Raw genomic sequence first — 23,144 nt, forward strand, 5'->3', positions numbered from 1 at the left:
GCTACTCAGGAGGCTGAGATCTGAGGATTGCGATTCAAAGCCAGCCCGGGCAGGAAAGACTGTGAGACTCCTATCTCCAATAAACCACCTGAAAACCGGAAGTGGCGCTGTAGCTCAAGTGGTAGAGCGCTCGCCTTGAGCTGAAGAGCTGAGGGATAGCGCCCAGGCCCAGAGTTCAAGCCCCACGACCGACCAAAAAAAAAAAAAAAAAAAAAAGAATTGTCTTAAAAGCCAGGCAGGTGGCTCATCTGTAATCTTAGCTACTCTGGAGGTTAAGATCTGAGGATCATGGTTCAAAGCCAGCCTGGGCTGTGAGATTCTTTTTTTTTTTTTTTTTTTTTTGCCATTCCTGGGCTTGAACTCTAGGTCTGGACGCTGTCCCTCAGCTCTTCAGCTCAAGGCAAGCACTCTACCACTTGAGCCACAGCACCACTTCCGGCCTTTTCTGCTTATGTGGTGCTGAGGAATCAAACCCAGGGCCTCATGCATACAAGGCAAGCATTCTACCGCTGAGCCACCTTCCCAGCCCCAGTCTGTGAGATTCTTATCTCCAATAAACAACAGAAAACTGGAAGTGGCACTGTGGCTTAAGTGGTATAGAGGTAACCTTGAGCTCAAGAGTTGAGGGACAGCAGGGTGCTGGTGGCTCATGCCTGTAATCCTAGCTACTTAGGAGGCTGAGATTTGAGGATCCAGGTTCAAAGCCAGCCCAAGCAGGAAAGTCTGTGAAAATCTTATCTCCAATAGACCACCAGAAAACTGGAAGTGCTAGCCTTATGCTGAAGAGCTGAGGGAGGGACAGTGCTCAGGCCCAGAGTTCAAGCCTCATGACTGACAAAAACAAAAAACAAAAAACAAAAACCTCAAATGGGACCGTTTGCACCATAGATCCCAAACAGAACAGTTCAGACAATAAATCCCCAACAGGACAGGGCAAAGAATTTCCAAAGAAGAGTCTTACCTCTTTTCCTGTCTTCTCTTCCAGCCCAATCTTTTTTTATGTATCCAAAGACCCTATATGAAAGACTTGCCTTACCCCTGTTGGCCCAATTATTTTATGTATCTAAAGATGGAATAAGAAGAATTGACCTCCACTCTATTATCCCAGGTGCATAAACCAGGCAAAACCCCAGGTATGTGCGGACATGCTTGACACGCAGGCGGGGCGATCCACCTAAGCCCAGCTGTAAACACTGTGGGCCCAACCAAAAAGCCCTCACCTCCTCAGACCTAATGGCTTTTTCATTAACCTCTGCCTCCTTGCTCAGACTCCATATAAGCCTGACCCCAAATCCTCACCCTTGCACAACCTCCATATACACTGGAAGGTCTGTGCTCCTCACTTGCAATAAACAGCCCTAGCCTGTTGAGAATCCAGTCTTATCTATTTCTCTTTCCTTTCTTGTCAACTTTCTTTTTTTTTTTCCGTTTCAATTATCTTGTCAACTTTCTTAATAACTCTTATCTTCAATAAACTAACAAAGGGGCTCAGAAAGTGGCTCAGTGGTAGAGTGCTTGCCTTGCATGCATGAGGCCCTGGGTTCGATTCCTCAGCATCACATAAGCAAAAAAAGCCAGAAGTGGCACTGTGGCTCAAGTGGTAGTGTGCTAGGCTTGAGCTGAAGAGCTGAGGGACAGAGTTCAGGCCCCACCAATGGCAAAAACTAAAAAAAAAAAAAAAAAACGACCAAAAAGCTAGAATTAAAGCTGTGGCTCAAACGGTAGAGGTGTAGCCTCCAGCAAAAAGAAGCTCAGAGAGCTGGGTGGTATCAGTGCTCAGGACTGTAATCCTAGCTACTCAAGAAGCTGAGATCTAAGGATTGTAGTTCAAAGCCAGCCTGGTCATAAAACTCCAGGAGATTCTTATCTCTAATAAACCACTCAGAAAACAGGATGTAGCATTGTGGTTCAAGTGGTAGAGTGCCAGCCTTGAGCAAAAGAAGCTCAGGGACAGTGCCCAGGCCCTGAAAAAGTCCCAAGATTGGCACACACACGTGCACGCTCACACACACACTACTGAGAACATTCAGAGTCAAATCCTCGATAGTCCAGATTTTGTTCTTGTTTTTTGCCAGTCCTGAGGCTCGAACTCAGGGCCTGGGAACTGTCCCTGAGCTTCTTTTGCTCAAGGCTAGCATTCTACCACGTGAGCCACAGCGCCACTTCCAGTTTTTTCTGTTGTGGTAATGAGGAATTGAACCCAGGACTTCATGCATGCTAGGCAAGCACTGTACCACTAAGCCACCTTCCCAGTCCCAGGACATTGAATTTCTAGAGCCACAGTAGAACTCAGTGCATAGTAGGCCCTCCACAAGCAGCCATGGCACATGACTGAAAATGAGTAAGAGACTATGTGGATGGGGCAGGACATAAATTGAGCGAGAGCTTGAAGGTCCCTCCAAGAGGCTGGGTCAGGAGGGGCTGCCATGGGTGTTAGGGTTTTTAGTGACGGAGATGGTACCCCAGAGATTCAAGAAGGGGTAAAATGGAGACCCCCCTGAAAGGTGAACTGGGGGGTGAAGCAGCAACCATGGGGGAATCCAAGAGATGGGAGACACAGTCACCTGGGGTTCCTGTGACAGTTGGGTGGGTCCGGGTGAGGCAGGGGTTCAAATTGAGAGACTGGGGTGTACTGTGTGTGCGGCAGGGTGGGTGCTGCGCGTCTGGGGTGCGGTGCGTCATGTGCATTGGGAGTGGGAATGGGGTCAGGTCCCGCGAGGGGAGGAATGGGGGTTCAGATAAAGATGGGGAGGTCCTGTTTGCGCGGCAGGTGTGGGTCTGTGGAGCTGGAGGCTCAGAGGAGTGGGGGGGGTCCCTAAGCGCCAGTGAACGGGTCGCAGAGAGCCCAGGAATGGCAGGGGGTCCCGCGAGCTGAGGCTGTTTCAGGGCGGGGGGCGCGGCGGCGACGGCGGCTCCCGAGCGCCCCCTGCCGGCCCAGGCCTGGCCGTCGCGGCTCCCACAATGCTCGCGTCGCCCCGCTTGGGCTCCCGCGACGGCGGCGGCGGCGGCTCCAAGATGGCGCAGGCGATTTTCGAGGCCCTGGAGGGTGAGCGCGGCGGGGCCGGGGCGGCGGCTGTTCCGCGTGGCGCCCCCTCCCGCCGCGCCCTCGCAGCGCCGGGCCCAGGCCGTGCGGCGGCCGCGGGGCGGAGGGCGCCGGGGTGGAACAGCCTCGGGGCGGGAACAGCCGGGGAGCGGAGGCCTGGGGGGGGGGGGGTGGTCATCGAGGCCCGGAACAGCCGGGGAGCGGAGGCCGGGGGTGGGGGTACAGGACCCGGAACAGCCGGAGGGTAGCTGCTGGGGACAGCGGGCCGGGAAGTGCCGGGGTGTGGAGGCTGGGGGTGGGGTCCGGGCTGGGAACAGCCGGGAAGGGAGGCCTGGGGGGTGGGTTTCGAGGCCCGGAACAGCCGGGGAGCCTGAGACCCGGAGCAGCTTGGGGGGGATAGAGGCTGTTTGCGGGGGACCCTGGGCGAGGAACAAGCGAGGCTGGCTAGCCCAGCGGGGAGAGGAGGGCGCAGGGCCGGAGCAGCCCGGGGCCTGGGGGCGGCCGCGGGAGGGTGATCCCGCCGAGAACAGCCGGACTCGGGCGGCGGCGAGGCTGCGCGCGCGCCGGCCGGCGGGCCGGGGAGGGGCGGGGAGGTCGGGGCGGCCGGGTCGGTGGAACCCGACGCCCTCACCTCGGGAACTTCTCCGAAGCACATTGCGTGTCTCCTGCTGGATGTAGTGTCTTAAATCAGCAGGAGAGAGGCGCCGCCTGCGTGCACTCCCTGCGCTGAGCCCCCAGACCCAAGCCCGCCGACCCTGGGCGCGCACCCCCTCTCCCCGCCCAGGCATCAGTTTTAAATGCAGAGCGAGAAAGGAGACCGCTTTGTGCCCGGCGCAGTGCTCTCAGATCCAAGCCCCCGAACACCACCCAGGGTCGACTGTGTGCTGGGATCTGCAAGCTTGTGGGAGACAGCACACCTCGAGCCCCTCCGTGCACACCTGCTGGGGAGTGGGGTCGGGGACACGAAGTAGATGCTGCGGATACAGGCTCGAGAATGTTCGTGGAGGGCTGTGCACCAGTGCAAGTGGGCTGCACTGACCGATTTGAGTCCTGCAGGTCTCAGAGATCTGTAATCCTAGCTGTTCCGGAGGCTGAGAGCTGAGGATCAGCCAGCCCCAGCAGAAAAGTCCCTGTATTCTCTTAGCTCCAAGTAACAAGAAGGAAACCGGAAGTGGTGCTGTGGTTCAAAGAGGTAGAATACTGGCCTTGAGCTGAAGAGCTCAGGGACAGAGCCCAGCTCCTGAGTTCAAGCCCCACTACTAACAAAACAAAACAAAAGCTCTCAGCCACTTCGTTTTCTTGGAGGATCAGAGCGGCCCCCAACTAAAAGGGGTTCCGTTTTAGGAATCTCACTTAGCAAACAGCAAGATAACTGGAACCTCTCCCTACTGCGAGAGGATGGAGAAATTATACAACCAACATTGGGGATGGGGGGAAACAGATGAAGATGACCTCCACGGTGATAAGCTGCAGAGTGATGGGTGTGGAGGGTCAGAATGGGGGAGAGGGGCTCTCCAAGGACCTACTTTTTCTTTAGGTTGCATTGTTGACTATTTATTGCAAGAGTATGTTCGTATAATGAGTAATGAAATTAAAAGAGAAATCTGCTGGAGATATTCAGTGTTTGATTACATGCTTAGTATACATGGGCCCTGAGTTCCATCCCCAGCACCAAAAATAAATAAAGGGTAGTCAGTTCCCTAGGACATTAAGATGCCTTCTTGGTGAGGAAAGGGCAGCAGAAGTGGAGAGATCCAGGGGAGAGGATGCCCAAGGGACCCAGGCAGAGGTAATAGCGTTTGCAAAGCCCTGAGAGAGCCTGAGCTCCTAGGATTCACGGTTCATGTGGGGACCAGTCCCCCACATGCCAAGGCCTCCACTGTGTGGATGAAGCTCTGAACTTTATCTTGGGATCAGTGTGGAAATAAGAAAAGGTTTTCAGCAGGGGACCACACAATCTGATGTATGTTTTATAAAGTTCTCTCACCCCCTGGGCTGCATCAGAAACAGACTGGAGAGGGCCAGCCTGACAGACAAGAGGTGAGTGAGGAGCCTTCCCAGGTTGAGAATTGATCTTGGCCTTGGCTAAAGGACATCAGAGAGGATGAAAGAATAGATTTCTGACATATTTGGGAAACAGAATAACCTAGATTTGCGAAAGGTCTAGAAATGGAAGGGGGAGAAATAAGGGGAGGAAGAATGATGAGGTGCCTCCCAGGGCTATGTTTGAAAGGAACAGACATAGGGGACGAGGGATGACAATTATGGTGACAGTTTTAGACAGTTGGTGTTTTATTTTGAATTTTGGTTTAGGAATCTCAGCAGGCAATCATACAGAAAATCATAAGAAATCATAGAAGCTGGGCACTGGTGATTTACGCCTACAATCATAGCTACTCAGGAGGCTGAGATCTGAGGATCACGGTTCAAAGCCAGCCTGGGCAGGAAAGTCCATGAGACTCTTATCTCCAATAAACCACCAGAAAACTGGAAGTGGCACTGTGGCTCAAATGGTAGAGCACTAGCCTTGAGCTGAAGAGCTGAGGGACAGTGCCCAAGCCCAGAGTTCAAGCCCCATGACTGGCCAAAAAAAAGAAAAAGAAAAAGAGTGATCCCAAGAATCCTTCCTCAGTTTCTCCCAGGGATAACACCTTGTAACACTAGAGTATTTACTCTCTACCTGTCAGTACAGCTTAGCTCCACCTTGACCTGCTGTTGTCCGATTATTGTTCAGCTATTGTTCTTCCCTCCTCTTTCCCAATATCCCAGACTCCTGGCATCTGTGAATCTTGTTTAGAATTTTGAGTTGGGGGTGAAAGTGACACAGGCCTGCAATCCCAGTTATTTGGGAGACAAAGATTGGGAGATTGTAGTTCAAAACCAGCTTGGGCAAAAAATATGTTTGTAAGACTATCTCAACCAATGTCTGGATATAGTGGTACCAATGTCTGGGTATAGTGGTATGTTCCTGTCATCTCATTTGGAGGGAAAGCACAATGGCTAAGCTCAGAGGCCAGTAACTTGAGACCCTCTGGGCAGGATCTTAGCCCAAGTTATCATAGACAACTACCTGAAAAATAACCACACAAAAAGGGGCTGGACAGCCGGGTGCCGGTGGCTCACGCCTGTAATCCTAGCTACTCAGGAGGCTGAGATCTAAGGATCTCGGTTCAAAGCCAGCCCGAGCAGGAAAGTCTGTGTGACTCTTATCTCCAATAAACCACTAGAAAACCAGAAGTGGCACTGTGGCTCAAGCAGTAGAGTGCTCGCCTTGAGCTGAAAAAGACAGGGACAGCGCCCAAGCCCAGAGTTCAAGCCCCACGACCAACCAAAAAAAAAAAGTGGGGGGCTGGAGCTGGGCACTATGGCTCACGCCTGTAATCCTAGCTACTCAGGAGGCTGAGATCTAAGGATCTCGGTTCAAAGCCAGCCCGAGCAGGAAAGTCTGTGTGACTCTTATCTCCAATAAACCACTAGAAAACCAGAAGTGGCACTGTGGCTCAAGCAGTAGAGTGCTCGCCTTGAGCTGAAAAAGACAGGGACAGCGCCCAAGCCCAGAGTTCAAGCCCCACGACCAACCAAAAAAAAAAGTGGGGGGCTGGAGCTGGGCACTATGGCTCACGCCTGTAATCCTAGCTAATCAAGAAGCTGAGATTTGAGGATCACCATTTGAAGCAGGATAATCCATGAGACACTTATCTCCAATAAACTACTCAGAAAAGGTCATATGTGGTGCTGTGGCTCAAGTACTAGCCTTGACCACAAAGACGCTCAGGGACAGTGCCCAGGCCCTGAGTTCAAGCCCCAGAACCAGCAAAAAATAAAGGGAGGGGCTGGAGATGTGCCTTTAGTGGTAGAGCACCCATGTATGAGGCTCAGAGTTCAATCTCTAATACCACATAAATAGAAACAACTTTTTTCAAGAGTACAACAGTAGACTCCTAAAGCACATAACCTTTTTTTTTGTTGTTGTTGTACCACTATTGGAGCTTGAACTCAGGGTCTCATGTTCTTGGATTTTTTTTAAGGAAATCTTTTACTTATTTATTTACTTATTTATATTTTTGGGTCCGATCTTGGACCTGAACTCTAGGCCTGGGTGCTGTTCCTCAGCTTTTCAGCTCAAGGCTAGCGCTCTACCACTTGAGCCACAGCGCCACTTCCAGTTTTTTTTTTTTCTGCTTATGTGGTGCTGAGGAATTGAACCCAGGGCTTCATCCATGCAAGGCAAGTGCTCTACCACTGAGCCACCTTCCCAGCCCCATGTTCTTGGATTTTTGTGTGTATTTGTTTGTTTGTTTTGCTCAACACTGGTGCTCTATTACTTGAGCCACACCTCCAGAAATGGCCTTTTACTGGTTAATTGGAGATGAGTCTCATAGATTTTTCTGCCCTTGCTGGCTTTGAACTGTGATCCTCAGATTCCAGTTTTCTGAGTAGCTAGGGCTGCAGATGTGAGTCACCAACACCTGTCTAAGCATATAGCCTTTGGGACTCACTTTTTGCAACTTCCACAGCTCCCATTCAAGTTGTAATTTGCTTCTTTTTATTGCCCAGCCTTTCACAGTGTGGGTGTTGCACACGTTAAACATTCACCCACTTCAGGCTTTCTGAATTGTTTGGGGGTTTTCACTATTATAAATAAAAATTCTGTAAGTATTCACATATAGATTCACATCCAGTTACTAAAACTGGATTTTATGTATGTTCAGAAAAGCATGAACCCTAGGTTTGAAGCTCTCAATCTTGGTCTGCCCAGGGATGGTGCTGGGGGTCGCAAGGGAAGAATACAGACAGAAGGAATCCTAGATAGCAAGATTTAGCAGATCGACAGGAAGAGAAATGACAGGCCCAGCAAGATGAAGGAGACCCAGGCAGGATGTACCTAGAGCCAAAAAGCATGGGTTTCATGGCATATTGATGCCATCAGATGGTCTTTGGTGGAAGGTGTGGGCTTAAGTCCCACTAGAGTGGCTGGGAAAGGTTTGGAAGTTGGCCCACTCAACCATTATACACTAGATATTGAAGGGAACACACTGTGAGCCTTGGGATATGGGTAAGTAAGAAGGGGCCATACCATGTCTGGAGGGGTTGTATGACTTGGGAATAGAGGCAGCCATGAATAAGCAGTGGTTCAACCTGTCAGTGGCTGAAAGATTGTCTCTTTCACAGAAAGTCCACAGAAACCACTCAGGCTCAAGGTTGGTTTTGTTTTTTGTTTTTTTGGGGGGGCAGGCCAGGGTTGCTGGGTATGAACCTAGGACCTTGTATCTGCTAAGCACCTGCTGGGCCACTGACTGAGCTCGTAGTCCTGTGCCACAGCTCTATTCTGGCCTTTTTTTGGTGCTTAATTGGAGAAAAGAGGCTTGCAGATTTTCCTGCCTCAGCTGGCTTCAAACTGCAATCCTTAGATCTCAGCCTCCTGAATAACTAGGATTTCTGGAGTGAGTCACTGATGACTGGCTGCTTTCTGGCTTTTTATCCCTAGAGTCCCTAGAGTTTGCCCTTGTGGTTCTGGGTAGAGTTCTGTGTTCCCATTTTGTGAGGCAGAATGGGAGATGGAAGCTGCCTATACCACCTTCAAGTCTCTTGGGCCTGCATGTGGTCCTTTCTAGCTGTGAGAGGCTGAGGAGTTTAATCTTTATTCCAGGACTGTGTTTCCAGCCCCATATCTTGTGATATTAACACTGAAATAGGGGGAGACTTTCATCTTCACACAGGTGACCTGGTGGTGGGTCTGGCCTATACAGGTGAAGTCAGAGCAGATACTGGGTCCAGCTTCTAGAGTCTATGTTACGTTTTTTACTTTGTGGCAGTACTGGGGTTTGAACTCTCTGGACAGTTTCTCTGCTATTTGAACCACTCCCCAGACTTGTGTTTCCTTGTTACAGGAATGGACAATCAGACTGTTTTGGCTGTGCAGTCATTATTGGATGGCCAAGGAGCAGTCCCCGATCCAACAGGCCAAAGTGTCAATGCCCCCCCTGCCATCCAGCCCTTGGGTGAGTATCTGCTTGGTGAATGTTGGGAGCTGGTATCATGATACGGGAATGACAAGAACCCCAAAGTCATTTCCCAGTTTCCCTTTTATGGAGAGAACATTTGGTGAGCCAAACCCCTGAGACCAGAGAAGGCAAGAGGACTTTTTTGAAATCCCTGTGTTTTTTGAAATCCCTGTTTACGTTCTCTGTGGTCAATTATACGTGTGTGTGTGTGTGTCTGTGTGTGTGTCTGTGTGTGTGTCTGTGTGTGTGTGTCTGTGTGTGTGTGTCTGTGTGTGTGTGTGTGTGCCAGTACTGGGACTTGAACCACGACCTGGGTGCTGTCCCTGAGCTTCTTTGCTCAAGATGAGGGCTCTATCATTTAGGCTACAACTCCACTTCCTTTTTGGTTAAAGATAAGAGTCTTTTTTTTTTTTTTTTTTTTTTTTTAATTTTTTTTATTGTAGAGATACTATACAGAGGGTTACAGTTACATGAGTGAGGCAATGAGTACACTTCCACTTCCTCTTGAACATTGTTACCCCCTCCATTGTTTTCCCCCTACCATCCCCTCCCTCCCTCCCTTCCCCAAGGTTCTTTTTTTTTTTTTTTTTTTTGATCGTGATTAAGTGATTACTTAATTTCCGGAAATTCACAGTATTGTGGAATAATGATGCTCATTTAAAGTCACAAGTTCATTCTAACTTTCCTGGAGCAAATTGTCTATCACAGTCTGTAATATATAACGGTGCTCATATGTTATATACCATATATGTGATCAGCAGCATGGGGATATTTAGTAGTGGTTCAACCAGATGAGTGGGAGTTCTTTGTTTCTTAAGTCCTGTTAGTTTTGTCATATCACCTAACATTTTGGATTCATCATCCACTTATCAGGGAGACCATGTACTGTTTGTCTCTTCGTTCTTGGCTTACCTCGCTCAACATGATTCCTTCTAGCTCCATCCATTTCCCTGCAAATGCCATTATTTTGTCATTTCTAATGGCTGCATAATATTCCATTGTGTATAGATACCACAATTTTTGGATCCATTCATCTGTGGTGGGGCATCTAGGTTGTTTCCATATCCTAGCTATTGCGAACAGTGCTGCAATAAACATGGAGGTGCACGTGTCCTTGTATATTGGTTCCTGTTGTTCAGGGTAGATGCCTAGAAGTGGTATGACTGGGTCGTAAGGGAGGTCAATCTTTAGCTTTCTAAGGACCCTCCAGACTGCTTTCCAAAGTGGTTGTATGAGTGTACATTCCCACCAGCAGTGTAATAGCGTTCCTCGTTCTCCACATCCCCTCCAGCATTTGTCGTTGGCTGATTTGTGGATGTGGGACATTCTGACTGGGGTAAGGTGGTATCTCAGGGTTGTCTTTATTTGCATTTCCTTCACCACCAGGGATGATGAACATTTCCTCATGTGTTTCTTTGCCATTTTTATTTCTTCATTTGAGAAGTCCCTCTTTAGTTCCCTTGCCCATTTAGTAATTGGTGTGTTGGGTTTGGGAGGGATTAGTTTCTTGAGTTCCCTGTATATACAGGATGTTAACCCCTTGTCTGATATATTGCTGGTAAATATTTTTTCCCCCAATTAGTTGGTTGTCTTTCTAGCTTGGTTGCGATAGCTTTATCTGTGCAGAAGCTTTTTATTTTAAGGTAGTCCCATTTGTCGAGTCTCTCTCCAATTTGTTGTGACCCTGGGATTCTGTTCAGGAAGTTCCTTCCTGTGCCTATTAGTTCAAGTGTCTCTCCTACTCTGTCCTGCAGTAGTTTCAGAGATTCAGGTTTAATGTTAAGGTCTTTAATCCATTTTGAGTTGATGTTGGTGCATGGTGATAGGCTGGGGTCCACTTTTAGTTTTCTGCATGTGGCTGCCCAGTTTTCCCAGCACCAGCGGTTGAAGAGGCTGTGTTTCTTCCATTGTATGTCTTTGGCTCCTTTGTCGAATATCAGCTGGCTGTAGGCCTGTGGATTTATTTCTGGATCTTCTATTCTGTTCCATTGGTCTTCGGGTCTGTTTTTGTGCCAGTACCATGCTGTCTTTGTTATTATAGCTCTGTAGTAGAGTTTGAAGTTCGGCATGGATAGCCCTCCCATATTGTCTTTATCCCCTAGAATTGTTTTGGCTATTCTAGGTCTTTTGTTGTTCCATATGAATTTTTGGACTGTTTTCTGTATTTCAGTGATGTACGTCATTGGGATTTTAATAGGAATTGCGTTGAATTTGTATATTAGTTTTGGAAGTATTACCATCTTTACTATATTAAGTCGGCCTATCCAGGAGCATGGGAGGTCTTTCCATTTCCTAGTGTCTTCTGCAATTTCTTTCTTTAACTTTTTATAGTTCTCATTAAATAGTTCTTTTACATCTTTGGTTAGGTTAATTCCTAAATATTTTATTTTTCGGGAGGTTATTGTGAATGGGGTTGCTCCCTTTATTTCCCTCTCTTCCTGTACATTATCAGTGTATAGGAAGGCAACTGATTTTTGTGGGTTTATTTTGTATCCTGCTATTTTGCCAAAGTGATTTATGATTTCTAAGAGTTTGGGGATGGAGTTTTTGGGATCGTGGAGGTATAGTATCATGTCGTCTGCAAAAAGGGATAGTTTAACTTCTTCTTTTCCTATGAGGATCCCTTTAATATCTTTTTCTTGCCTTATTGCCCTGGCTAAGGGTTCTAGGACTATATTGAAGAGGAGTGGAGACAGTGGGCATCCTTGCCTTGTTCCTGATTTTAGGAGAATTGGTTGTAGCTTTTCCCCATTAAGTATAATATTGGCTATTGGTCTGTCATAAATGGCTTTTATTGTTTTTAGAAATGTTCCTTCTATTCCTATTTTCTCCAGAGCTTTTAGCATGAATGAATGTTGAATTTTGTCAAAGGCCTTTTCTGCATCTGTAGCGATAATCATGTGATTCTTGACCTTGGCTCTGTTGATATGTTGGATTACATTTATTGACTTACGTATGTTAAACCATCCCTGTGTCTCTGGGATGAAGCCTACCTGGTCATAGTGAATTATTTTTTTTATGTGTTTCTGGATTCTGTTAGCTAGAATCTTGTTAAGGATCTTTGCATCTGTGTTCATCAAGGAGATTGGCCTGTAATTCTCCTTTTTGGTTGGGTCTTTGCCTGGTTTGGGGATGAGTGTGATATTGGCTTCGTAGAATGAGTTTGGGATAGCTCCTTCCTTCTCTGTTTCTCTGAAGAGCTTGAGGAGTATGGGTATTAGTTCTTGTTTAAAGGTCTTATAGAATTCTGCTGTGAATCCATCTGGTCCTGGGCTTTTTTTTGTTGGAAGACTTTTGATAGCTTCCTGTATCTCATTATAGGATATTGGCTTATTTAATTGGTTAACTTCTTCTTTGCTCAGTTTGGGCAACTTGTATTTCTCTAAAAATGCATCCATTTCTGCCCGATTTTCTTCCTTTAGAGAGTATAGCTTTTGAAAGTAGTCTGTTAGAATTGTTTGGATATCTTGGGTACGTGTGGTGATGTTTCCCGTGGCATCCCTAATCCTATTAATATGGGTTTCCTCTCTTCTTTTTTTAATTAATCTAGCCAATGGGCCATCAATTTTGTTTATTTTTTCAAAGAACCAGCTTTTTGTTTGGTTTATTTTGGTTATGGTTTTCTGATTTTCTAATTGGTTAATCTCTGCTTTTAATTTGGTTATCTGGCTTCTTCTAGTAGCTTTAGGTTCCATTTTTTCCTGTTTTTCTAGCTGTTTTAATTGCAACATGAGGTTATTTACTTGGTCTGTCTCCATTCTCTTGATGTGGGCACTGAGGGCAATAAATTTGCCCCTCAGGACTGCTTTTGCTGTGTCCCACAAGTTTCTTTGTGAGGTGTTTTCATTTTCATTGAGTTGTAGGAAGTGCTTTATTTCTTCTCTGATCTCTTCTGTTATCCAGGCATTGTTAAGGAGTGTGCTGTTCAATTTCCATGTATTGGAGAAATTTCTGCGGTATGCTTTGTTATTGAGAGCTAGCTTGATTCCACTGTGGTCAGATAGGATACAGGGGATTATGTCGATCCCTTTGTATTTGCTTAAGTTCCTTGCATGAACTATGATATGGTCTATTTTGGAGAAAGTTCCGTGAGCTGCTGAGAAGAATGTGTACTGTGTTGTTTTAGGGTGAAATACTCGGTAGATGTCAGTTAATTCCGCTTGAAGTATGGCCTCTCTTAATTCGGTAGCTTCTTTGCCAATCCTCTGGTTGGTAGACCTGTCCTTTGGTGAGAGTGGTGTGTTAAAGTCTCCTAGTATTATCGTATTGGGATCTATTTTATTCTGTAAGTTTGAGAGCATTTGTTTGACATATCTGGGTGCACCAATATTTGGGGCATATAAGTTGATGATGGTTATATCCTCCTCTTGGATTGTTCCCTTTATTAATATGTAGTGTCCGTCCTTGTCTTTCTGTACTGATTTTAATGAAAAGTTTATTTTGTCAGATATCAGGATAGCTACACCTGCTTTCTTACTGGGGGCGTTTGATTGGTAGATCCTTTTCCACCCCTTCACTCTGAGTTTGTTTGTATGTTTGGCTGAGAGGTGGGTCTCCTGAAGGCAACAGATGGATGGGTCTTGTTTTCTTATCCAGTCCTCAGTTCGTTTTCTTTTAATTGGCGAATTCAGCCCATTTATATTAAGAGAAAGTATAGAGAGATGCATTGTTGTCCCTGCCATTCCGTTTTCCTAAGTTTTTCTTTTTTCCTTTCCTCCTGTGCTTGCTCAGTTAGACTTTGAGTAATGCCTGTTTGGGGGCAGGCCCCAGTTCCTGGCTGCTTTCTTCAGGTTGTGTCCCCCCTCTTAGAATTCTTTGTAATGCTGGCTTAATGTTTATGTATTCATTTAGTTTTTCTTTGCTATTAAAAGTTTTCAGTTCTCCATCAAATGTGAATGCTAGCTTTGCCGGGTAGATCAGTCTGGGTTGGCAGTTATTGGCTCTCAGGGCTCGTATGGTGCTTTCCCAGGCTTTTCTTGCATTCATTGTTTGTGTGGAGAGATCTGCAGTAATTCTTATTTTTTTCCCATTGTAGTATAGCTCCTTCTTCATTTTTGCTGCATGCAGGATTGTTTCCTTATTATTCAGATCTATCATTTTTACTATAATGTGTCTAGAAGTGTTTCTCCTGGGGTCTTGCTTGTTGGGTGTTCGATAAGCTTTTGTGATGTAGTTAAGATGGTCGTTTTTGAGGTGGGGAAAATTTTCATTGATTATCTTGTTAAATAGGTGTTGCATTCCCTTGCTCTGGAATTCCTCACCTTCGTCCACTCCAATTATGCGAAGGTTAAATTTTTTAGCATTATCTGCTTGCTCTTGAATATCCCTTTGGTTTAATTTGAGTAATTTTTCCATATCTGTCACTTTTTGGTCCAGTTGGTGTATTCTGTCTTCTGTATCTGACACTCGACCTTCCATTTCATTCACTCTGTTGACAGTGGCTTCTATTGTGGTTTGCATGGAGGAAATGGATCCCTTTATGGATTCAATGTTGGTTCTCAGAGTACTGATCTCACCTCTCAATGAGGTATGCATTACCTCTAATTTGGCGTTTATCTCACTTCTTATTGAGGTTTGTGCAGCTTCTATTTTTGCATGCATCTCTTGTTTGATACCCTGTATCTCTTTGGATAGTTCATCCTTGTGCTCTTTCAATTTCTGATAAATTTCTCGCTTTATTTCTTGAGTCATTGCCTCCAGCAACCCTTGGAAGTAGCCTTTGTCTTCCATTCCTGCTTTGCTCCCACTGGGGCTCTCCCCTGTGTGGCTGCTGGCTTTTGAGGTGAGCTTGCTGTCCTGGGTGGTAGTAAACCTTGTGATTTTTCTCTGTGATTTTCGCATGGAGGTTCAGGAGACTGCTCTTCAATTTTGTTTTGGTGTGTCTGTCTTTGCTTGGTTGCTGATTCTGTATTGGTAGAGAGAGTCTGTGCCTGATCTGGGTTCTGTTGGGAGCCTATTTCCAGCTGCTATTCTGACTTACTTAGGATTCTCAGCTCTCTGCTGTAGATTGCTGACAGTTCCCGCCTTTGGAAGGGTTGAGCAGCCTAGACTGCTTGTGTTTGCTCCTACGGGTGCTCTTGTGAAGAACAGATGCTCTGGATGCACTCTCCCAAATGCTGGAGTCTGCTATGGGCTCCTGATGTGTTTTTGTTTATTTGTTTTGGGCTGGTTGTGGGCTTGAACTCTAGGTTTGGGTGCTGTCCCTCAGCTTTTCAGCTCAAGGCTGGCACCCTACCGTTTGAGCCACAGCACCACTTCTGACCCTTTTTGCTTTTGTGATGCTGAGGAATCAGATCCAGGGCCTCATACATCCAAGACTATCACTCTATTGCTGAGCCGCCTTAACAGTCTGAGCTCCTGCTTACTATCAGGTGCTGGCAGCCTGTGTTGCCCAATTCCCAGTCTAGGGTATATGGGTGGAGTTTTGGTGGGGTTTGGGCTTCTCTTGTCCTGGGCCTCCAGGTCTTTTGTTGTCACAGGCGTGCTTCCCGGGGGAGTGTTGTTTCCTGGTTTTCTCCCCTCTGTTGAGGCGTATGCTCAGCTTTTTACTTCAATTGGGAGGAGTTGGTTGTGTTGTTCAGGTGCCGGATCCCCGGGCTTGGTTCCGGCCCCAGCCTGGAGCGCGCTTGTTAGGCCTGTGCTGATGTGTATACCCCCTAGGTTATACAGCCTGGGGGACACAGTTCAAATTTCTTCTACTGTTGGTAGTCTTGACCCAGGGGCGCTGTTCCTGGCTTGGGCATTTAAGCTCCCTTCCAGGGGTGCTCTTGCTCTAGCCTGGCCAGCTGAGTGTGCTCCACGGGCTGGTGGAGCTCTCAAACAGTTCCCAGTTTTAGTGGGTCCTGTGGTCCGGGTGCTGGGGTAGGGAGTCTAGGTCAGGGTCTGGGGATTCCCTCCAGCTCTGGTCTCCCTTGAGGGATACACTTCCCCTGTGGGGTACTCACCCTGGAGCTGGTTGTTTCTGTGTGGTGTAGGTCGTCAGTTGTTGTTGCAATCCGCGCTGGGTTGGGCGGTGGTGGCTCTGTGTGATTCTTTTCTGTCTCTGCCTCTGTCGAAGCTGTTGGGTCAAGAGTGTCCACGCTCAGGCAGCTTCTTCTCGGTACCTCTGGGGCCCAAGTGACCCCGCCGGGTTGTTGCGATCGTGATCGGGCGGGCGGGTGGTCTGCAGACAGGACCCTTTGTCGCGCCGAGCCGCTTTGGCGGGATGGAACCTCTCTGCTCGGGTGGAGAGTGCTGGATCGTTGTGATCGCAATCCTGCGGGCCGGGTGGTCTGCCGCAGGTCCTTTTGTCACTCTGCTGATGCCGAGCGACTTTGGCGGGATGGAGCCTCTCTGCTCGGGTGGAGAGTGAGGGGTGGGGGTGGGATCCTCGTGGAGACTCCCGGCTGGTAGGTTTCTCTGTTCCTGGTGATCTGCTGTTCTGCAAACCAGTACCAGATGTTCTGAAAGTGGCCCCCTGTGTCTCTGCTGTTTCTCTGGGGCTCCCACAGCCCCCGCCGGGCCGGCTGGCCGGCGGCTTGGCGCGCTGCCGCGCGGCCAGTAAAGGTTGGGGGAGGGGTCTTCGCTTTTCTCTGTTTTGAAATTCTTTTCCTCTTTCTTTTTTGTTATTCTCCGCCTCTGGTTTTTCTCTGAGTGTTCGTCTTTTTGTTGTTGTCGGTCTCTTGGGGAGATTAAGCGTTGGAACTCGAACTCTCTTTTTGGTTGGAGAGAGCTGTGGCGTTTCCCTACTGCCCCGTCGCCATCTTGGTCCCCCCTCCAAGATAAGAGTCTTAATGGACTTTCTTGCCCAGGCTAGCTTTGAACCGGATCTGATCCTCAGATTTAAGTCTCTCTCTCTCTCTTTCTCTTTCTCTCTCTGTCTCTGTCTCTCTCTGTCTCTGTCTCTGTCTCTGTCTCTCTCTCTCTCTCTCTCTCACTCTCTCTCTCTCCCAATCCTGGGGTTTCAATTCAGGGCCTTGGCACTATCCCTGAGCTTCTTTTGCTCAAGGCTAGTGCTGGAGCTTGAACTCAGAGCTTGGACACTGGATTTTTTTTTTTTTTAAGCCCAAGGCTATCACTCTACTACTTGAACAACAGCTCCACTCCACTTCTGGGGTTTTGGTGGTTAATTGGAGATAAGAATCTCACAAAGGGCTGGGAATGTGACTTATTGGTAGAGTGCTTGCCTAGCATGCATGAAGCTCTAGGTTCGATTCCTCAGTACCACATAAACAGAAAAAGCCAGAAGTTGCACTGTGGCTTAAGTGGTAGAGCACTATCCTTGAGCAAAAGAAACTTAGGACAGTGCCCAGGCCCTGAATTCAAGCCCCAAAGACTGGCAATAAATAAATAAATAAATTAATTAATTAATAACAATAATAAATAAATCTCACAGACCACCTGGGCTGACTTAGAACCATGATACTCGGATCTCAGCCTCCTGAATTTATAGGCATTTACAGGATTTAAGGCATGAGCCACTAGCACCCAGCTTGAATCTAATTTCTATAGCTCTTGGCTATGTGCTGGGCCACCTCTCTATGTCTCAGTTTCCATATCTGTGAAAATGGGAAATGTCCTACCTCATAGAATCTTACACGAGTACTTGGGATTCAGTTCCAACTCTTTTTACAAGAGTTCTTACAGTTTCTGTGGGATTAAGGCCCTGAGTAGACAGTTGGGTGTCTTTCTTTTGTCTGCTGTCTTCAGCATGTGTTCCAGAAAAGCTGCCCAGCTCACTCATGGAGGGACAAAGAAAGTCAAAGTCACACTGTATTATTATTATTATTTGCCAGTCCTGTGGCTTGAACTCAGGGCCCAGGCACTGTCCCTGAGGTTCTTTTGCTCAAAGCTAGCATTCTACCACTTGAGCCACAGCGCCACTTCCAGCTTTTACTGTTTATGTGGTACTGAGGAATCAACCCTAGGGCTTCATGCATGCTAGGCAAGCACTCTACCACTAAGCCACATTCCCAGCCCTCATTATTTTTATTTTATTTTGTTGTTTTGAGATGGAGTCTTACTAGGCCCCAAACTGACATCCTACTCACTCATGAAGAGTGGTGGGATTATTATTTTTTATTGTTGTTGGTTGTGGGGCTTGAACTCTGGGCCTGGGCGCTGTCCCTCAGCTCTTCAGCTCAAGGCGAGCACCCTACCGCTTGAGCCACAGTGCCACTTCTGGTTTTCTGTAGTTTATTGGAAATAGTAATCTCACTGAAGGTGGAGGGGAGGTGGGAGGGCAGGGACGGTAAGGGGAAACAGAGGAGGAGGCAAGAATGCTTGATAAGAAATGTATTCATTACCTTGCTCGTGTAATTGTAACCCCTTTGTACTCTGTATGGTATTTTCATAATTAAAAAAAAAATCTTATTAGCCGGGTGCAGGTGGCTCACGCATATAATACTAGCTACTCAGGAGGCTGAGATCTGAGGATCAAGATTAAAAGCCAGCTCAGGCAGCAAAGTCCGTAACACTCTTATCTCCAATGAGCCATTAGAAAACCGGAAGTGGTGCTGTGGCTCAAGCGGTAGAGCGCTTGCCTTGAGCTGAAGAGCGCAAGGACAGCGCCCAAGCCCAGAGTTCAAGCCTCACTACTGACCAAAAAAAAAAAAAAAAAAAAAAAGGATCTCATGGACTTTCCTGCCTGGGCTGGCTTTGAACCACGATCCTCAGATCTCAGCCTCCTGAGTAGCTAGGATTACAGGTGTGAGCCACCTGGGCCAGGCGAGTGGTAGTATTATGGGCGTATGCAGCCTTACCCAGCTATATCCTTTCCCTTCAGAGGAAAGTTGCATATATATCACATTTCTTCGCTTACTCTTTTGCTCAGAATTGAGCCACATGACATGCCCCGCTGCAAAACAGGCTAGGAAACACATTCTTTGGCTAGGAAGCCATGTTTCCTGCTAAAATTTATATTACTGATAAGAAGATATAATCAAAATTAAATAACCAAATGGGGGGAGGTAGCTAGAGGTAGAATGTAAGATCCTGGGTTCAATCTCTAACACCAGATAAAAAATTGTTTTAATTCAGTAACAATGAGACATGAGAAGAAAATTATTTTAATTCAGTAACAATGCTTTAAGGTTTTGACCAGTATATATGATTGAGGTAGGTCCTTAGTGATGTGTGCTATTACTGTAGTTAGCCATTTTGTTAGCTTTTCTTTCTCCTGTCTCCCTTTCTCCCTTTCTCCTTTTCTTTCTTCCTTTCTTTCTCCCTTTCTTTCTTCCTTCCTCCCTTCCTCCCTCCCTCCCTTTCTCTCTCTCTCTCTCTCTCTCTCTCTCTCTCTCTCTCTCTCTCTCTCTCTCTCTCTCTCTCTCTCTCTAGCTCTGTAATACTGGAATTGGAATTAAGAACCCTGTGCTTCCTAGTTACTCTACCACTTGAACCATGCCTCCAGTCCTTTTGCTTTCATTATTTTTTATTTGAGTCTCACTTTTTGTCCAGGCTGGCTTAAAACTCTATCCTCTTATTTGTACTTCCTGGGTAGTTGGCATGGCAGGTACATGTACCACCATGCCCAACTTTTTATTGGTGATGGGGGTGGCAGGGGGGTTGGAGGTGGGTCTTGAAATTTTTTTTGCCTGCTCAGCCTTCTGAGTAGCTTGGATTACTGGCATGAGTCATGGAGCCCAGCTTCAGTTAACTTTTCATTCACTCAGTCAATGTCCATGGAGGCCTACTTGCTCAATGGGTAGCACAGCTATGGTGATAAGACACATTTCCTTTCCCAAGGGGATGCATAGCTTGATAGGGATGAGAAAACTGATAGGCTAAGTGGGACACAGGTAGGAATTGTGGCTGCAAATTTTCCAAAGACCTCTTGGAGGAGTGGTGCCTTGCAGAACCAGTTGATCTGAGAGTTGCAACTGGGCATAGGGAAGCAGTAGATTCAGAACCATGAGGAGGTATGATCCACTAGTGGCTGATGAATAAATTCAGGCAGGATAAAGGTTCTGAATTTCTCAACTGAATTTTTCAATCAACGCCCCAGCTGGTGCTGTGGAAAACCCAAGGCTGGTCATGGACCAGCATGGCTGGTCATAGACGGCTTCTGATTCACTGCTCTTGAGCTCAGCCACAGCCTCCTGGTCCTCGCTGTGTTGTTTTCTGACTTACTCTTGCTTTTTCTTGCTGTTCTGCTTTGGCCCCTTGGCACTGCCCCACGGTCTGACCCCTAGATGATGAGGATGTCTTTCTCTGCGGGAAGTGTAAAAAGCAGTTCAACTCACTGCCAGCGTTTATGACCCACAAGCGGGAACAGTGTCAGGGGAATGCTCCGGCCCTGGCCACAGTCTCCCTGGCTACCAACAGCATCTACACACCCTCAGCAGCACCAGCCACGGTCCAGCAGGTCCCACCTCCTGCCAATCGCCAGGTATATTCATTGTTTCTTTGTTCAGTCCTTCAGCAGGTTTTGTGAGTGTGAATGTGTGTGTATGTGGGGCGGGGAAGGGATGAGGTACTAAGGCATTGTGCTCCTGCTTGGCTTTTTCCCTCAAGGCTGGGGTTCTACCACTTGAGCCATACCTATACTTTTGGCTTTCTACTGGCTTATTGGAGATGAGAGTCTCTTGGATTTGTCTTCCCTGTCTGGCTTCAAAAACCATAATCCATGGGCTGGGAATGTGGTTTAGTGGTAGAATGCTTGCCTAACATGCATGAAGTCCTGAGCTTGATTCCTCAGTACCACATAAGCAGAAAAAGCTGGAAGTGGTACTGTGGCTCAAGTGGTAGACTGCTGGCAAAAGAAGCTCAGGAACAGTGCCCAAGCCTGAACTCCAAGCCCTGGGACTGGCAAAAAACCAAAACCAAAACAAAACCCCACAGTTCTCAGGTATGAGGACTACAGGTGTGAGTTACTGTCACCCAGCCCAACCCTGGCTTTATGCATTATTTTATCTTTTTTTTTTTTTTTTTGTGGCACTGGGTATCAAACCTGGAGCATTGCACCTGCTAGGCAAGCACTTTGACACTGAGCTACATCCCAGCCCATGCTATTTTAAATCTATATCCTCTAAAGATGGATATTTAGGTTGTTTACAGTTATTCCAAGGCTGGAATTCTGTGACTGTGTTAGTATTTGCCTACAATGGAAAGCGGGAGGCATTATAGTTGGATCATAAGATGTATGGCTTTCAGAGGAGTGTTACTCATTCTCATTTGGTAGGTGAGGATTCAGCTGAGGTAGATATGACTTGCCCAGGCCCAAAGCAGGGACCAGCAAAGGTGGCAGTGGACCCTAGGTCTGTAGATCCTGAGAAACTAGGGCTTTTGCATTGTTCCCTCAGCTTCCTGCCAGAGCCTCAGATGTGTCTCTACCTCTTGCTGTTGTTGTTGTTGTTGTTTTTTCTTGCTGTTTAGATCTCCACATATATCACAGTGCCCCCATCCCCACTGATCCAGACCCTGGTGCAAGGGAACATCTTGGTGAGCGACGATGTGCTCATGTCTGCCATGTCAGCCTTTACATCCCTGGACCAGCCCATGCCCCAGGGGCCCCCACCTGTGCAGGTAAGGAGCCAGTGGGCTTCTCGCCTTGTATGTGCTGGGAAAATCTTACATGGTCTTGATCTCAGGTTTGTATATTAACCTCTGCAGATTAAGAATCTTGTAGAAGCCAGGAGCTGGTAGCTCATGATAGTAATCCTGCCTACTCAGGAGACAGAGATCTGAGGATGGCAGTTCAAAGCCAGCCTGGGCAGGAGAGTCCGTGAGACTCTTCTCCCCAATTAACCATCTGAAAACTTTGTGGCTCAAAGTGGTAGAACACTAGCCTTAAGCATAAAAGCTCAGGGAGAGTGCATAGACCCTAAGTTCAAGCACCAGAACTGACCAAAAAAAAACAAAAGAATCTTGGCCAGGTGCCGGTGGTTCATGCCAGTGGCTACTCAGGAGGCTGAGATCTGAGGATCACAGTTCAAAGCCAGCCCGGGCAGGAAAGTCTGTGAGACTCTTATCTCCAGTAAACTACTAGAAAACCAGAAGTGGCGCTGTGGCTCAAGCAGTAGAGCACTCACCTTGAGCTGAAGAGCTGAGGGATAGTGCCCAAGCCCAGAGTTCAAGGCCTACAACCGAAAAAAAAAAAAAAGTGTCTCTGTCTCAGCTTCCCCACACAGAGGGGTTACTCTCCATCTTTCCTTGGGCTGTTCCTGCTATGGGGGGGAAGCTGCTATATTGGGGTTCACAGCCATTGTCCAGTATTTTGACTCCTGTCTTAGTCTTTTTCTTTTGAACTCAAGGTCTTGCACTTTTCATTGGCTTTTTTGTTCAACTGGCACTCTACCATGTGAACAACATCTCTACTTCTGGCTTTTTGCTGGTTTATTAGAGATAAGAGTCTCATGGACTTTCCTACCCTGGCTAGAACCAGGATCCTCAAATGTCAGGATCCTCAGACCTTAGCCTCTTGCAATCAATGAGGATTATAGGTATGAGCCACCAGTACTTAGCAACTCCTATTTGGTTTTTTTGTTTTTGCTTTTTGCCAGTCCTGGGGCTTGAACTCGGGGCCAGGCACTGTCCATCTGCTTCTTTTGCTCAAGAATTTGCACTCTACCACTTGAGCCACAGTGCACTTCTGGCTTTTTCTGCTTATGTGTACTGAGGAATCAAACCCAGAGCTTCATGAATGTTAGGCACTCTACCACTAAGCCACATTTCCAGCACAGCAACTCCTGTATTATTCTTTAAAAAAAAATTTTTTTTGGCCAGGTGCTGGTATCTCACACCAATAATCCTAGCTACTTAGGGGGCTGAGATCTGAGGATCACAGTTCAAAGCCAGCCTGGGCAGGAAAGTCTATGAGTCTCTTTATCTCCAATAAATGACCAGAAAACCAAAAGTGGCGCTGTGTCTCAAGTGGTAGAGCGCTTGCCTTAAGTTGAAGATCTGAGGGACAGTGCCCAAGCCCAGATTTCAAGCCCCATGACCAACAAAAATAAAATAACATAAATAAATATATATACATATGCATGTATATATACATATATATGTGTGTGTGTATATATATATATATATATATATATATATATATATATATATATATATAGTTACTAAGATGTTATACAGAGGGGCTAGGTAGTTAGGTAATTAGTACATTTCCTGTT

General features: G+C 47.0%; 1 protein-coding gene across 2 annotated transcripts in view; it reads left to right on the plus strand.

Annotated features, from left to right (window-relative positions):
* The first annotated feature begins 2,963 nt into the window (after positions 1 to 2,963).
* Positions 2,964 to 23,144, plus strand: part of Znf341 (zinc finger protein 341) — a 46,640-nt gene continuing 26,459 nt past the window's right edge. Inside the window, exons 1-4 of one of the 2 annotated variants that reach the window (XM_070007077.1) lie at positions 2,964 to 3,046; positions 8,935 to 9,045; positions 20,217 to 20,413; positions 21,400 to 21,549. In XM_070007077.1, coding sequence (XP_069863178.1) covers positions 3,016 to 3,046; positions 8,935 to 9,045; positions 20,217 to 20,413; positions 21,400 to 21,549 — 489 coding nt within the window. In that variant the 5' untranslated portion in view covers positions 2,964 to 3,015. Of the gene's footprint in view, positions 3,047 to 8,220; positions 8,245 to 8,934; positions 9,046 to 20,216; positions 20,414 to 21,399; positions 21,550 to 23,144 lie in introns of those variants that run through there. The other variant, XM_070007078.1, reaches the window with a different exon arrangement.

Source organism: Dipodomys merriami, unplaced genomic scaffold (genome assembly GCF_024711535.1).
Source record: "Dipodomys merriami isolate MVZ:Mamm:240054 unplaced genomic scaffold, mDipMer1.0.p SCAF_7, whole genome shotgun sequence".
In the NCBI taxonomy this organism is placed as follows: Eukaryota; Metazoa; Chordata; class Mammalia; order Rodentia; family Heteromyidae; genus Dipodomys; species Dipodomys merriami.